This window comes from Capra hircus, chromosome 6 (genome assembly GCF_001704415.2).
Source record: "Capra hircus breed San Clemente chromosome 6, ASM170441v1, whole genome shotgun sequence".
NCBI lineage: Eukaryota > Metazoa > Chordata > Mammalia > Artiodactyla > Bovidae > Capra > Capra hircus.
This window is the reverse complement of record NC_030813.1, coordinates 58,679,712-58,694,634: the sequence shown is the minus strand read 5'-3', so window position 1 is coordinate 58,694,634 and position 14,923 is coordinate 58,679,712. Positions and strand designations below refer to the sequence as shown.

The 14,923-nt window shown below is 40.7% G+C and overlaps 1 protein-coding gene across 2 annotated transcripts in view; it reads right to left on the bottom strand.

Moving 5' to 3' along the window:
* FAM114A1 (family with sequence similarity 114 member A1) overlaps positions 1 to 14,923 on the bottom strand; it is a 70,404-nt gene that overhangs the window by 42,542 nt on the left and 12,939 nt on the right. For both annotated transcript variants that reach the window (XM_018049372.1, XM_018049373.1), the window contains exon 3: positions 7,094 to 7,181. In XM_018049372.1, the coding sequence (XP_017904861.1) occupies positions 7,094 to 7,181 (88 nt within the window). The remainder of the gene's footprint in view (positions 1 to 7,093; positions 7,182 to 14,923) is intronic.

The following is a 14,923-nucleotide window of genomic DNA, read 5'->3' as shown; positions in this document are numbered from 1 at the left end:
GCACATTCTTATATATACGTGTCCCAGACCTGGCTTCACCACAGACAGTGGGCTCTCAGCTCAGCAGATGGTGGTGGAGACTGTGTGTGCTGCTGGGATTCTGGTGTTCGTTCTCCCCTGCTGATGGCCCTTGGCTCAACACCTTGCTTTGCAATGCCCTTCGCCAAAGGGAACCGGCTCCCTCAAGACTATACTGTAGGGACTGGTCGGTGAGGGAGCTGGTGATATAAAATCCTGGCCCTGTGCTTTAACAGGGGACATCTCTGAAGAGTCACCCCAACTCCCAAGCTTCCTATGGGATGGGCTGCAACTGCACCATTGTTCATCTTCTCCCGAAGCCCTGTTCTTTTTCATTTTTTTTTAAAGAATCCTTTTTATTTATTTATTATTTTGGTGGTGCTGGGTCATCGTTGCTGCAAGGGCGTTTCTCTAGCTGCAGCAAGTGGGACCTGCTCTCTGGTTGCAACGCTCAAGTTTCTCACTGTGGTGGCTTCTCTCGCTGACACGGGCTCAGTAGCTGTGGCTTGTGGGCTCTAGAGCACAATGGTTGTGGTGCACAGGTTTAGTTGCTCCGTGGCGAGTAGGATCTTCCCAGACCAGGGATCGAACTCTTGTCTCCTGCATTGGCAGGAGCCACCAGGGAAGCCCCCAAAGCCCAGTTCTGCTTTCCCAGTCCTTCATTGTCTTTGCAAGGCTTGCTCCTGAGAGCCCTTCCCAGTAAAACTCCAGTACGCTCATTCCTGCCTCAGTCTCTGCCCTGAGTACCTCACCTGGGCCACTGACCTACCTCATTCTCTTTAATGGTTATGTAGAATATTCCACAGAATGACTCTGTCATGTTTCACATTCTCTGTGCATGGATACATGAGTATTCTGGTTTTTCTTATATTCCTGATGAACTCCCTCACCTCTTTCAGGTCTTTGCTCAAATATCACCTCATTAAGATCTACCCCTCATCACTCTTTAACCTGTACTCCTGACTTTATATTTTTCAAAGACTTCCCCCTTTATAACCCTCTATATAATTTTCCTGCTCAGTATGTGCACTGCTTATTGTCCGCATCCTTCCACTAGTCGGTAAACTCTTACTTGCTCACTACTTTATCTCAAGCGTCTAGAATACTGCCTGGCATGGTAACTATTTGATGCGTATATTCCATATTGAACATCTGTACACATTTATCTTAATAAACTTTTGTAAAGAGTCAACACTAGGGCTGCTGGGTAGAAGGCTCATGGATTTAGGATTTCATCAGTAGTGCTAATTGCTCTTCTGAGGGTTACACCAATTTCTACTCTTCTTCAGGTGAATTTTGGAAACAGAACAATTTATAAGTATTGACTGCCTTTCAGACTCTACTAGCAATGAATTCAAGATATTATAAAAAGTTGTGAGAAGTAGCTGTTTAGAAAAACACACAGATGGTGTTGCTGCACTCAACATAAGTAAGCTTCATGGCAGCAAAAAGTGGGGCCAGTCCATCTTCCTTTCGGGAAAGTCTTCTCTCTCCATTATGCTGGTTGATGTCCAGTCTGTAATCATGTACTCACTTCTCTTGGGGCTCAAAATTGACAAAAAGAGTTTCTGAACTCACAGTGTTTGCTTCACCACCACACAGGAATTCATTAATCCCTGGGCCCTAGTCATAGTTTGAAAGGATTGTGAACAAACTCCAAGCATTAATCCTATTATCTTTGGTATTGGTATTAGAGAATTTTCACATCCTCAGCAACATCACCTTTAAAAACGAATCCATGTGATATTGAGAGTGAAATACCTAGTAAAGGGTTCTTACTGCAGCGTCATTCTGACAAGTTTGCCGTTCTCTGTGATAAACACTGTCATTATTTCTGACAGTGCTGGTAGAAGATATTCATTAAAATGTGCAGAAGGAAAACATCATGTAACTCATGAGTGTGTAGGGAAGGAGAACAATGATAACTTTGAAAAGGTAAATATACAGATCAGCTCTCCCTTGCCCTTCTCAGGTACCCTAGCATAGAGGTGTTGGGACTCATAAACTGTCAAAACTAGAATTTTAAATAAACAGGTGGGCCTTTTGTAGTATCTGGAAATAAGTTGCTCTATTCTACTATAGAATTTTTACCTTGGCATATTTGCATATGTCTCAGCATTGTCGACTTTCATTTTGGTTACTAGTCTATCACTTGGCAATATATTCTACACATAAATCAAGTCTCTATGGTGCTTGTGGGAAATCACATCTGTTTCTCACAATAGTACTTTGAAATTATCATTAAAATCTTTTTATTCTTTTTTTTTTTTTTACATTTTCCTTCTGCCTCTGTTTTCTGCCTCGATCTTAAATAATAACCATTTTTATTGCATTTTATGAACTCATCCAAAGGCATGGGTGGCAGCTGATCAAGTCTTGTTAGAATGTAATTAATAGTGTGGCTGTAAATGAAACCAACACAGGAGTTATGGCCTCTCCAAAAACAATTGTTGGCTGAGAGATGTCTGATTTTATATAAGCATTGGGAAGGTTGCTTTTTCATTTCCTTGTAATCTTGGGGGTCAAAGTAGTGAGTCAAAAGATAAAATATAAAAACACAGTGTAGAAAAAGTCAATTTTCTATATTTTTCTACTCAGCACAGTGATTACAAATATCTTTCTCTTGCTGCATAGAACCACAGTCTATGGAATCATTATATTTCAGAAGTTGGAGGGAATCTTAGAATTTCTCAAGTCGTTTCACACACTTTTCCAAGTAAGGAAGCTGAGCCTATAGAGGCTCAGGGCATAGTGTAGCCAGTTAGTGACACTTCCTTGTGATCACAAGTTAGTGGCAGTCGGGATCAGGGCTCTCAGGTTTTATGAGTCCTGATACAATGTGTTTTCCAAGAGAGAACCACCTCTAAATCTTTCCATTCTTTAATTACTCTCTTGCTGGCTCTTAAACAGTTCTAACAATTGTGCCTGCAGTTTTTCAACAACTGTAACAGTACTGGTTTCTATTTGTAATGCTCAATCGACAGCTCTGAATTTCTTTAGGGACTTTGTGTCTTGCACAGTTTTATCTGCTACTGGAATTACCCTGAGGGTAACACCCGGTTTCTGAGTACCAATCAGTTGCAATAGAAGGTGCGGTTATTTTCTTCCTTTATTTTCCACCAGCGATTTATAAACCTTCAAGAGCCTGTCAGCTGTTCTGAGTGCTCTGTTTTCCAGGAAGTTTCTTTGCCCTATGATCATAAACTTAATGCTGCAAAGCCCGTTATTGCATGTGCATAACGGAAGGCCTGCCTCGCTTGCCTGTCTTAATCCAAAGGTTGCAGCTCAAGATAGACCACAATTTAGGACAGCGTCTATAAATTCCTCAAGCTTCTGTAAGAAGGTGGTTGAATCCTATTTTAACCGACCCTCTATTTCAGGCTGTGAGCCTGACTGACACTTCTCCACTTGTGGGACACATGATCCCTGTTACCTTTGGGGAGTCAAATTACCAATCACCTCCACTGCCTGTTTCCAGCCTTGGAACCTACGACTTCAGCCTTCCCTCATGCTACAAGTTTTAGTTCTCCACCAGGTCCACAAAAATACTTATCTCATCTTAAAGTATACATTGCTATCATTTTAGCCACTATTACTTTGTAAAGTTACAGCCCATCTTAATCAGAAATCCCCAAAATATACCTTGTGAATGAGTTAGGGATGGTATTCAACTATCACTATTGCATTTATCTGGGTTGTGATGACCAGTGATGATGAACACAGTCTCTACTTCTCTAAAGATGGCTCCAGTTTGTCCAATGGGACTCTTTGAGTATCGATATTTCAAAATTTCTTTGCTCTCCCTCATATGCCCTTTGGTTGTTGTGGGTACAAACAAGAGAAAATGCCAAGATTAAAATGCTTTTCAAAATTCTAGCATGCAGCTAGAGCCATTAAAAAATATTAAGATTCTGGAATTGGTGGTTTAACTGTTAAGGATTTCAAATAGAAAAGGGAGGTGTGGTAGGTAGAACTGAGAGACCACTCCCAAGATTCTTACCCCTGGCAGATACACCCATGACTCCCCACCACCACCAATTTGAGGGTGGTTGTTGTTGTTTAGTCACTAAGTCATATCTGACTCTTTGCAACCCCATGAACTCCAGGCTCCTCTGTCCTCCACTATCTCCCAGAGTTTTCTCAAATTCATGTCCACTGAGTCAGTGGTACCATCCAACCATCTCATCCTCTGCCACCCCCTTCTCCTTTTGCCTTCAATTTCTCCCAGCATCGGGGTCTTTTCCAATGAATCGGCTCTTTGCATCAGGAGGCCAAAATATTAGAGCTTCAGCTTCAGCACCGGTCCTTTCCATTAATATTCAGGGTTGATTTCCTTTATGATTGACTGGTTTGACCTTGCTGTCCAAAGGACTCTCAAGAGTCTTCTCCAGCACAATTTGAAAGCATTCATTCTTCAGCGCTCAGTCTTCTTTATGATCCAACTCTCCCATTCGAAAAGGAAATTGCAACCTATTCCAGTATTCTTGCCTGGAGAACCCCATGGACAGAGGAGCCTGGTGGGCTACCCAGTCCATATGGTCGCAAAGAGTTGGACACAACTGAAGTGACTTCGCATTAGCACTGGAAAAACCATATCTTTGAGGATACTGACCCTCGTTGACAAAGTGATATCTCTACTTTTTAATATGCTGTCTAGGTTTGTCATAGTTTTCCTTCTAGGGAGCAAGAGTCTTTTAATTTGAGAGTGATCAGGATTGTGAATATGATGGGATTCACTCCCACAATTCAATTCAATTCAGTCACTCAGTGGTGTCTGACTCTTTGTGACCCCCATGGGCTGCCAATGCAGTAGCTTCAGGAGATGTCAGTTCAATCCCTGGGTCAGGAAGTTCTGGACACCATTATAACTGGAAGCACCCAAAACATTATACTGTTTTATGACATAAAGCATGAAGAGAGTGGTATAACTTGGTGATCAAGTAATATACTGTTCCAGACATCACAATTTCAAAAACTTTTAGACTCCACATTTTTAGTTTTGGTTCAGAAAGCATGCCAGTCCTGAGTACTGTCAGTGGCAAGATCCATTGGGGAGTCACTAAAAGCTCAAACATTTTCCCTAGAAAGTAAGATGCTTGCAGTGCCTGTCCTTACTCTAATAAGAGACTCTGTCCTGTTCAGAAAACAAAACAGGCTCCTCTACTTTAATCTGACTAATTTTTTCCATCTGCTTGTGTATTGGGTTGGTCAAAAAGTTCGTTTGTGTCTTTGGCCAACCCAAAGTATCCACAGTAAACCTGGCCCTTCAATTAGCAAAAGAAAAAAAATCTACTTTTCAGGCTCTCAGCAGAGAGCAATGTTTATTTGATCACCATCTATCTACTCCTTGCCACAGCTCTCCAGGCATGGAATTAGGAGAATGCAATGAATCCATTCTTCCAGGCATCTAAATTCTATCCAATTAGATACCACGGTTCATTGGAGTAGGGCCAGAGACTACTGATTTTAGGAGTAACCGTGAATTGGACCAATTCATGGCCCATCACAAGATCCTCATGCCACAGACCATAGGAGAACACCTGGGTCAGATGATCTGAAAGCGGTGTTACCTGTGACTTCCTATGTTCTGCCTGTCACTCTCCACCCTCAAGACGAAATGTGGAGGCTAGGTCATCTGAGACATGTTCATGTTATATCTTCAGTGTTCATGAAGAGTATACACAAGAGATGGTCACATGAAGAACAACTGACAAATCTTCACTGATGAGGACACAGTCAGTATGTTTTCTCTTTGTATAAGAGCCAATGCAGGACATTTCTTCCAAAACTTCATACAAGGAAAATCACGGTATGTAAACATGCTGTCTTGTTCTATCATCCAGTGAGAAAGATAATCTACTGGTGGCCAAAATCACGGTATCTAAATAAGCTGTGCTGTGCTGTGCTGAGTCGCTCATCATATCCAACTCTTCGCAACCCCGTGGACTGTAGCCCGCCAGGCTCCTCTGTCCATGGGGATTCTCCAGGCAAGACTACTAGAGTGTGTTGCCATGCCCTCCTCCAGGGGAATCTTCCCAACACAGGGTTTGAACCCAGGTCTCCTGCATTGCAGGTGGACCCTTTACCATCTGAGCCACCAGGGAAGCCCAAGTATACTGGAGTAGGTAGCCTGTCTCTTCTACCAGGGGAATTCCCTGACCCTGGAGTTGAACTGGGGTCTCCTGCATTGCAGCGGATTCTTTACCAGCTGAGTCACCCGGGAAGCCCCTAAATAAGTTAAGCCTTGTTTTATCATTCAACGAAAAAGATAACCTACTGGCAGGCAAGCATCTCAGAGTTAAGGTCAGTGTCCAATTACAGAAACTCTCTTAGCCTTGATCTGTATCTTCTTCCTACCTGCACCTTTTCCTATTTGTATTTCAATATGCTGTGATGAGTGCCTTTTTAGAGAGTAGCCTATTTGTATATTTTAAAACGTTCAAGTGGATGACAAACGAAGCTTTAAGAATATATTATAAAAGCCCCAATCTTATATTCTAAGATGCAATGTAATAAAATGGTTAAAAGCCATACTGTGCGGTTCAAAGCCCAATTCAGCTACTCTTGATTTTGGATAGAGTTTAACCTCTCTGTGATTCAGCTTCCTTATCTCTAAAATGGAGGAAATAAGAGTACCTCCTAATAGGGTTATTTTGAAGAATAAATGTATTAATATACAGGAAGCACTTAGTAAACACTAAAAACAATTTTCTCTTATTATCCCATGTGTGTGTGCGTGTGTGTGTGTGTGTGTGTGTGTGTATGTGCTCAGGTCCTCAGTTATGCCCATCTCTCTGCAGCCTGTCAGGCTCCTCTGTCCATGGAATTTTCCAGGCAAGAATACAGGAGTGAGTTGCCATTTCCTCCTCCAGGGCATCTTCCCTACCTAGGGATTGAACCCACGTCTCCTGTGTCTCCTGAATTGGCAGGTGGATTCTTTACCACTGCATCACCTGGGAATCCCAAATATCTCATGAGATAATGTTAAACTCTATCAGTACATGGTATGATCAAAATGTCATATCCTATTTGGCCCCTGAACTTTATCCATTCAAATGCAATGTGTAATGCTTACCTACTGTGGCAGATGCTGACGAGAGCAGAGATTTGCCCCAGGAGCCCCAGCCTGCCCATCCCCCTCCACGTGGAGAGGAATCCACAGTCTGTAAAAAAACAGATTAGCCACAAGGTCAGCAATTCGTTTATCCCTGAATGGGAAAATATCCATTCGTTTGAAACACAGAGAAGGTTAAACAAATCACCAACAACCATATCTCACTGGATTATAGTTTATAAGGACCATAAAAGGATATACCAATCCACGCTGCAATGTGTACTTTGGAATCAAACTGATGTGCAGTGGTGTTGGCATCTGAGGGCTTAGCTTAAAGTGAGAAGGGAATTTGATGTCAACCAAGACCCAAATCTCCCATTATCTGGAAGACAGTGACAGGGCTGTGGACGGGAGGGGAAGATTTAATACCTTAGGGCACAGAGTGACTTGAAAAACTCCAAAACAACCTTGACTCATGCCATTTTTTCCCCCAGAACTAGAAAAAAAGGTGCTCTTCAAGGTAGATAGAGTTAACTTTCAAATCTCTGGGGTGGTAGGAGGAGCTTTGGCATGGATGGTAGCAGGCAAGCTGTCTACAAAAGCATCAATAAACTTGCAGATGGGGAGCAGCAACAGGAAGCCTTTGAGGTAGACAACTTTAAAGGTGTCACTCCACTCACAATGACCCCTGGAACTGTATCTCTCACTGTCGGTGGGCACAGTTGATTCAAATTCGTTTTCCTACATATTTGGATTGGTACACAGATTCTTGTTCAGCTTGAATAGAAGATCCACCATGCAGACTAAGAATTAAGAGAAAGCAGAGTGAGCAGAATGAAGGAGATTAGCTAAGGGAAGCTGTCTGGCTTCAGATAGTTTCTCAACCCCTGGTTCCTGTCTCTCTTCAAAGCCCTGCGGCATTTCTACCTTTGGGTTCTCTGTGATTCCAGCACAGTGTTTCTCTCTTTCTCTCAATATTTTTGTTCACTGATATATCCACAGAGCATAGAAGAGTTCATGGCATATAATGAATGCTTATTTATTTATTCAATTTAGCTGTTGAATAAATGACTGAAATTCATCGATTTTCTTAGGTGTGCAATAGTTTCCATAACTTGTGACCAATGCATCCTGACTCAAAAAAAAAAAAAAAAAGAACCACCCCTCTCCCTTAATATCCAGGAATACATTTTACTAAATACATTTTATAAAAGAATTACAGCGATTTCATTGCAAGAAAAGGAAGGAAGAAGTTAAGGAGGAATTGAAAAATTCCTACAGAGTTTGTAGATTCTATAACTTTTGACCCAAGGCTGGTCCATCATCCTCCCCAACTACCTTCCCCCTGCAGTCTTCCACCCTTTCAGATAAGAGCAGCCAAGTGAAACAGCTTTGACCAATGAGATATAAATGAGAAAGGGTTCACTTTCATGATAAATTATACAGTTACAGCTGGTGACAACCCTCCCCTCTCTTTTTATCCTGCTCTGAATGTGAACCTGGTGCTTGAAACTGAAGCAGCCAATTTTGCTGCCTTAAGGGACAGGCCAGGGAATCACACTGGTTCTGGCCCTGGTGGGCTACTAAACAAATGTGAGTTATTGCCTATCTCCATTCTGTTAAATGAGAAAAAAAAAATCACTATTTTGTAAGCCATTATATGTTAAGTCTTAGTTGAGCTTTCCTGTTGGCTCAGATGGTAAAGAATCTGCCTGCAATGCAGATTCGATCCTAAATGCTATTCCTAACTGATTCACTTAGTTACTATCAAACACCATCCATCAGTGTAGACTACTGGTTAAGTGCAAACATTATGGAATTAAATTGCTTGGGTTTGACTCTAGGCTCTACCATTTTGGACAAGTTAATTACTCAAGTCTTTTAAAGTCATCATCAACATTACAAAATGCAGCCAGGAGTATAAGAACCAATAACCTCACAGGTTTATTGTGAAAATTAAAATAATTCACATAAAGCTGTGAGCATAGTGCTAAGTGAAGTCGCTTCAATCGTGTCCGACTCTTTGCGACCCCATGGACTGTAGCCCACCAGGCTACTCCTTCCATGGGATTTTCCAGGCAAGAATACTGGAATGGGTTGCCATTTCCTTCTAACACATAATAAATACTCTAGAAATGTTAACTGTTAATAATAAGAATAATTGACTGCAGTTTTAACACTAAGAAGCAAAAAGCTATGAAAGTTGGCTGACATTTTTTTTCTGTTTGGAAACAATGAGAAGCTTGTTAATGTGAATGGAAATACTCAAGATTCATGACAGTCTGCGTTCATTTTTGGTGTCTACATTGATTTACTTCACTTGAGCAATGAAGCCAGTGGCAATTTTATACCATGATGAAGACAGATGTAAGTTGGTGATTAATATAATTCTTTCATGGGATAAATCACTACCTATGTGATTAGGGAAAGTTAATACACTTAAGGGTGACAGCTTCTGACTCAAACTTACAATACTTAATATGCTCTGACAGCTGGTAATTGACTAGCAAATGGAAATAAATGTTAAATGAGTCTAGAACTTTTTGCAGTATAAGTGACTACTTCAATTGCGTTATTAATAAAGCTTCTTTGACATTGAGCTGTGACTTCTTGATCAGCTACAAAGAATGGCAAATACTAAAATAACAAAATGTGTACATTTAACATAAAAACCATATAAACTGTTTGACACAGATTGTAAATATATCCAGTGGAGTACTGTCTCCACTTTAAGCGGCTTTAATGTCACATGCTTATGAGACTATAAAGTAAGCAGCATGGATCTACTCAGGAATCCCACTTTCATACATGAAAAACTTAAAGCTTTTTCCTCATCCTCACCCATGTAACTCTCACCTCCTTTAATAGACAACTTTACATCCTAATCCATAGAGAAAATAGAAGCCATCTGATAAGAACTCTATCAACTTCCTGCCCACCCCCTCAAACTCTCAGAAGAATGAGAGTCATATTGTAACAGCAAATCAGACTTGGCTTGATCAGGAGGGATCTCCAAAACTCAACTGAAGATTATTGATACATCTATAAGTGTTGTGTGTACCGAAGAAGATGAAAGAGTGCAAGATTTTATCAAGTTCAAAGTTCTTTAAATAGAAAAGACATTTACATATTGGGTATTCCATTTAAAGGTCTTTATCATTAAATAGAAAATTCATTTATTTACTTTTAAGTTATTAAGTAGAAAAATATGCATACATCTTAGAATTCCATTAAATTCAAAGGTTTTCAGCACTTAAGATAGAAAATATATGTACCTCTTTTAAAAGATAAAGACCAACCTGATAGTCCTATCTCCTTTACTAGATTAAGATTTAGAGACTATGTATATAGCTTTGGTCTTGGGATATGGACAGTAGAAGTTGTGAGACCAAACCCTCTTTAAGTTTTGTAACTCATGACACAGTTGTTCTAAGGAGGGGGTCAGTGTGACATTTGGGAGGATGTAAATTGCTCGGATGCCTGCACCTCTGTTAAAATATTTGCTAAAAAATGGCCTCGGTTGTTTCCAAGGAACTTTCTTTCTTGGTTTGTATGCACCATTCAACTCCAGGGAGATTTAAAATTAAGTATAGAAAGGTTTTAAAGCATGAAAGGCATACAATTAATCACTTTGTGCATATTTCTTCTTTTCTGTACTACTGATGCTTAAAGGAGTTTGAGCAATTATAGTGACAATGTTTTGAAATCAATTAAAAATGAATAATTGAATTATCAGACTTCTGATTTTTAAGTTGAAATGTATCTAAATTTATGCATAATGTTTGAAACCAAGTGGGCCTTAGGAAGCATCACTATGAACAAAGCTAGTGGAGGTGATGGAATTCCAGTTAAGCTATTTCAAATCCTAAAAGATGATGCTGTGAAGGTGCTGCACTCAATATGCCAGCAAATTTGGAAAACTCAGCAGGAGCCACAGGACTGGAAAAGGTCAGTTTTCATTCCAATCCCAAAGAAAGGCAATGCCAAAGAATGTTCAAACTACTGCACAACTACACTCATCTCACATGGTAGTAAAGTCATGCTCGAAATTCTCCAAGCCAGGCTTCAACAGTATGTGAGCCATAAACTTCCAGATGTTCAAGTTGGTTTTAGAAAAGGCAGAGGAACCAGAGATCAAATTGCCAACATCTGCTGATCATTGAAAAAGCAAGAGTGCCAGAAAAACATCTACTTTTGCTTTATTGACTATGCCAAAGCCTTTGCCTGTGTGGATCACAATAAACTGTGGAAAATTCTTAAAAAGATGGGAATACCAGACTACTTTACTTGCCTCCTGAGAAATCTGTATGCAAGTCAAGAAGCAACAGTTAAAACTGGACATGGAACAACAAACCAGGAAAGAAGTATGTCAAGGCTGCGACTGTCACCCTGCTTATTTAACTTATATGCAGAGCACATTATGAGAAGCACTGGGCTGGATGAAGCACAAGCTGGAATCAAGATTGCTGGGAGAAATATCAGTAACCTCAGATATGCAGATGATACCACCCTTATGGCAGAAAGTGAAGAAGAACTAAAGAGCCTCTTGATGAAAGTGAAAGAGGAGAGTGAAAAAGTTGTCTTAAAACTCAGCATTCAGAAAACTAAGATCATGGCATGCAGTCCCATCACTTCATGGGAAATAGATGGGGAAATAATGGAAACAATGAGAGACTTTATTTTGGGGGGCTCCAAAATCACTGCAGATGGTGATTGCAAGCCATGAAATTAAAAGATGCTTGCTCTTTGGAAGAAAAACTATGACCAACCTAGACAGCATATTAAAAAGCAGAGACATTAATTTGCCAACAAAGGTCCATCTAGTCAAAGCTATGGTTTTTTAAGTAGTCATGTATGGATGCGAGAGTTGGATCATAAAGAAAGCTGAGAGCCAAAGAATTGATGCTTTTGAACTGTGGTGTTCAAGAAGACTCTTGAGAGTCACTTGGACAGCAAGGAGATCAAACCAGTCAATCCTAAAAGAAATCAGTCCAGAATATTCACTAGAAGGACTGATGCTGAAGCTGAAACTCCAATACTTTGGCCCTGATGTGAAGAACTGACTCATTGGAAAAGACCCTGATGCTGGAAAAGATAGAAGGCAGGAGGAGAAGGGGATGACAGAGGATGAGATGGTTGGATGGCATCACCGACTCGATGGACATGAGTTTGTGTAAGCTCTGGGAGTTGGTGATAGACAGAAAAGCCTGGCATGCTGCGATCCACGAGGTTGCGAAGAGTTGGACATGACTGAGTGACTGAACTGAACTGATGGAACCTAAGGGGTCATTAAGTCCACTCTATAAGATTTATAACAATTCTTAAGTACTTAGCAAGATTTTGTTTAAGTAGGTAAATGAGGTACTTAAAAAGTAGACAGAGTATATTAAATTTATAGATGTAGTTAAAAAATATTTGACCATGTTTAAGTTGGCATAAAGGACCAAGCATTTATCAAAAGCCCCTTGAAAGTGAGTGTTCAATTATGCGAGACTTCTAAATAGAGTAAGATTTGTGAGATGAATACTATGGAGAATCGACATTTTGATTCCTTAACCTTAATAAATTGAATACTAATTGTTCAAACCAAGTTGAAAGTCTGAGTAGTGTTTTTTATGGACAGAACACTGGCCTATATCAAAACCCCATTTCAACACAAGTCTAACTTTACTGCACCCCCCACTCACAATTACTTCTTTCCCTTCTATTGTAACGGAAGTGGTGTCTTCCTCTTGGTTGTAATTATCACCTCCGTCCGATCTCCTATGGGCGTGGGAAAGTTGGTTTTCCCTTTTCTTCTGGCTTTTCAACCTTTCTCTACTGGCTGCTTCCCACATTTAATTATGTGCACCATCCTCCATCTTAAAACCAGCAAATGAAAATCAGGATGACAAAATGTTTTTGTTTTTTTTCCCAACTTGTCTGGTTTCTGTTCCATGTCTTTCTTTCTTCTTTATCTCTTAAAAAAGCTGCCTACCTTCTGAAGCCACTCCCCTCCCTGCCCCACAGTGACTCTTCCACGGTCACTGTTTCATGAAACCATCCATATCAAGATCACAAGGGCTCTCTCCGGGTCAGAGTTATGGATTCATTATAGTCACTTTATTTCTTGACCTCTCAGTAGCACCAGAAGCTTAACCACTTTTCCATCCTTAGAAGACTCTGTTCTCATGACCTGGCTTCCATGCCCTATCTTCTTACTCTTGCTTTTTTTTCGTCCATCCCTTATCATCATGATTTCTGTTTACTTTAGAAAGTTTCCACACATATCGTGGGAGCTCCTTAAGTTGCAACCCAACCGCTTGAAGCATTCCAATAAAGTACACAGAGTCCAGGTGGTCAGCTGGCATGCTAATCAGGAAAGCCATGCTCCAGAGGCAGCTATAATGAGCACTTGTATTATTCACATCTCTACTAACATCTGAGGCTTTGCAAGTTAGTGTACTGAATTACAGAAATGGGCTTTCACTGGTAAACATGTTAGACTGGTAACTAGCATTCTGACTATCTGAAAGGGGTTCTAGATTGTGAAATTAAAGGTGTTCAACACTAGTTGGTGGTTAAATATATTTGAGAGCCTTTTCCTACCTTTACATGAAGAGGGTAAAAGAAAGGATTTTACCCTCTTCTAAGTGGTCTTCTATTCATCTCTGAACTCTGGAGAATTCTGGTTTCTCAATGCCAAGTATGAAGGATGAAATCTCTGCTCCTAGATTTCTAGGCATTTGCCTTGAATGAACCTTTCACTCGGAGTAGTGGTCAAGGCACGTAAAAGGTCAGATCAATGGAACATTCTCAAGTCTACATGTGCTTTCATGAACTATTTTAAACATTTTTGTTAATTAATGCTTAATTAAAAAATGTCAGTGTGGTATAACATGATTTGAAATTTAATTTATAGAATGAACTTTACTGGCAACTACAAGTTGGTGACGGACAGGGAGGCCTGGCGTGCTGCAATTCATGGGGTCGCAAAGAGTCAGACACGACTGAGTGACTGAACTGAACTGAACTGAACAATCTATCAAAGAGACTCTAAGAGGTGGGCATGACCAAATTGACTTAGAAACATAGATTTCAGGGCCAGGTCTTGGCCTCTGATTTTATTTATTTATATACAACACCTGGGCAATCTGACCCACTCCCATTAACACCCAATGGCTGCTGCTGCTAAGTCACCTCAGTCATGTCCGACTCTGTGCGACCCCAGAGACAGCAGCCCACCAGGCTCCCCCATCCCTGGGATTCTCCAGGCAAGAACACTAGAGTGGGTTGCCATTTCCTTCTCCAATGCATGAAAGTGAAAAGTGAAAGTGAAGTCACTCAGTAGTGTTCGACTTCTAGTGACCCCCTGGACTGCAGCCTACCAGGCTCCTCCATCCATGGGATTTGCCAGGCAAGAGTACTGGAGTGGGTTACACCCAACGGCTAATGGTCTCAAAAATCTCTCCCCATCACCTCCCCTGGGCTTCAGACCACTGTAATCAACTATCCACAAAATATCTTCACATGGATGTCTCATGGTATGTCCAATACTGAGCTCACCATGTTCTCAATCTCATCTGATTCCTCAACTAGTTCTTCTGTGTACTAATATTAGTGATTCCCGAACACTGGTCCACAGTCTGACTGTAAGAGTATTACCTGGGGGAATTTACTAAAAATATGGTGTCTTAGCTTCCATCGTGATCTTTTAAAGAATAAGAACCTTTCAGGGTAGATCCCAGGAATCTAAACTTCTAACAAACTTCCCAGGTGATTATAACATACCACCAGATTTATGAAGCACTGTCCAATACAACTGAGCTTCCAAGGTGGCACAGTGGTAAAGAATCTGTCTGCCAATGCAGG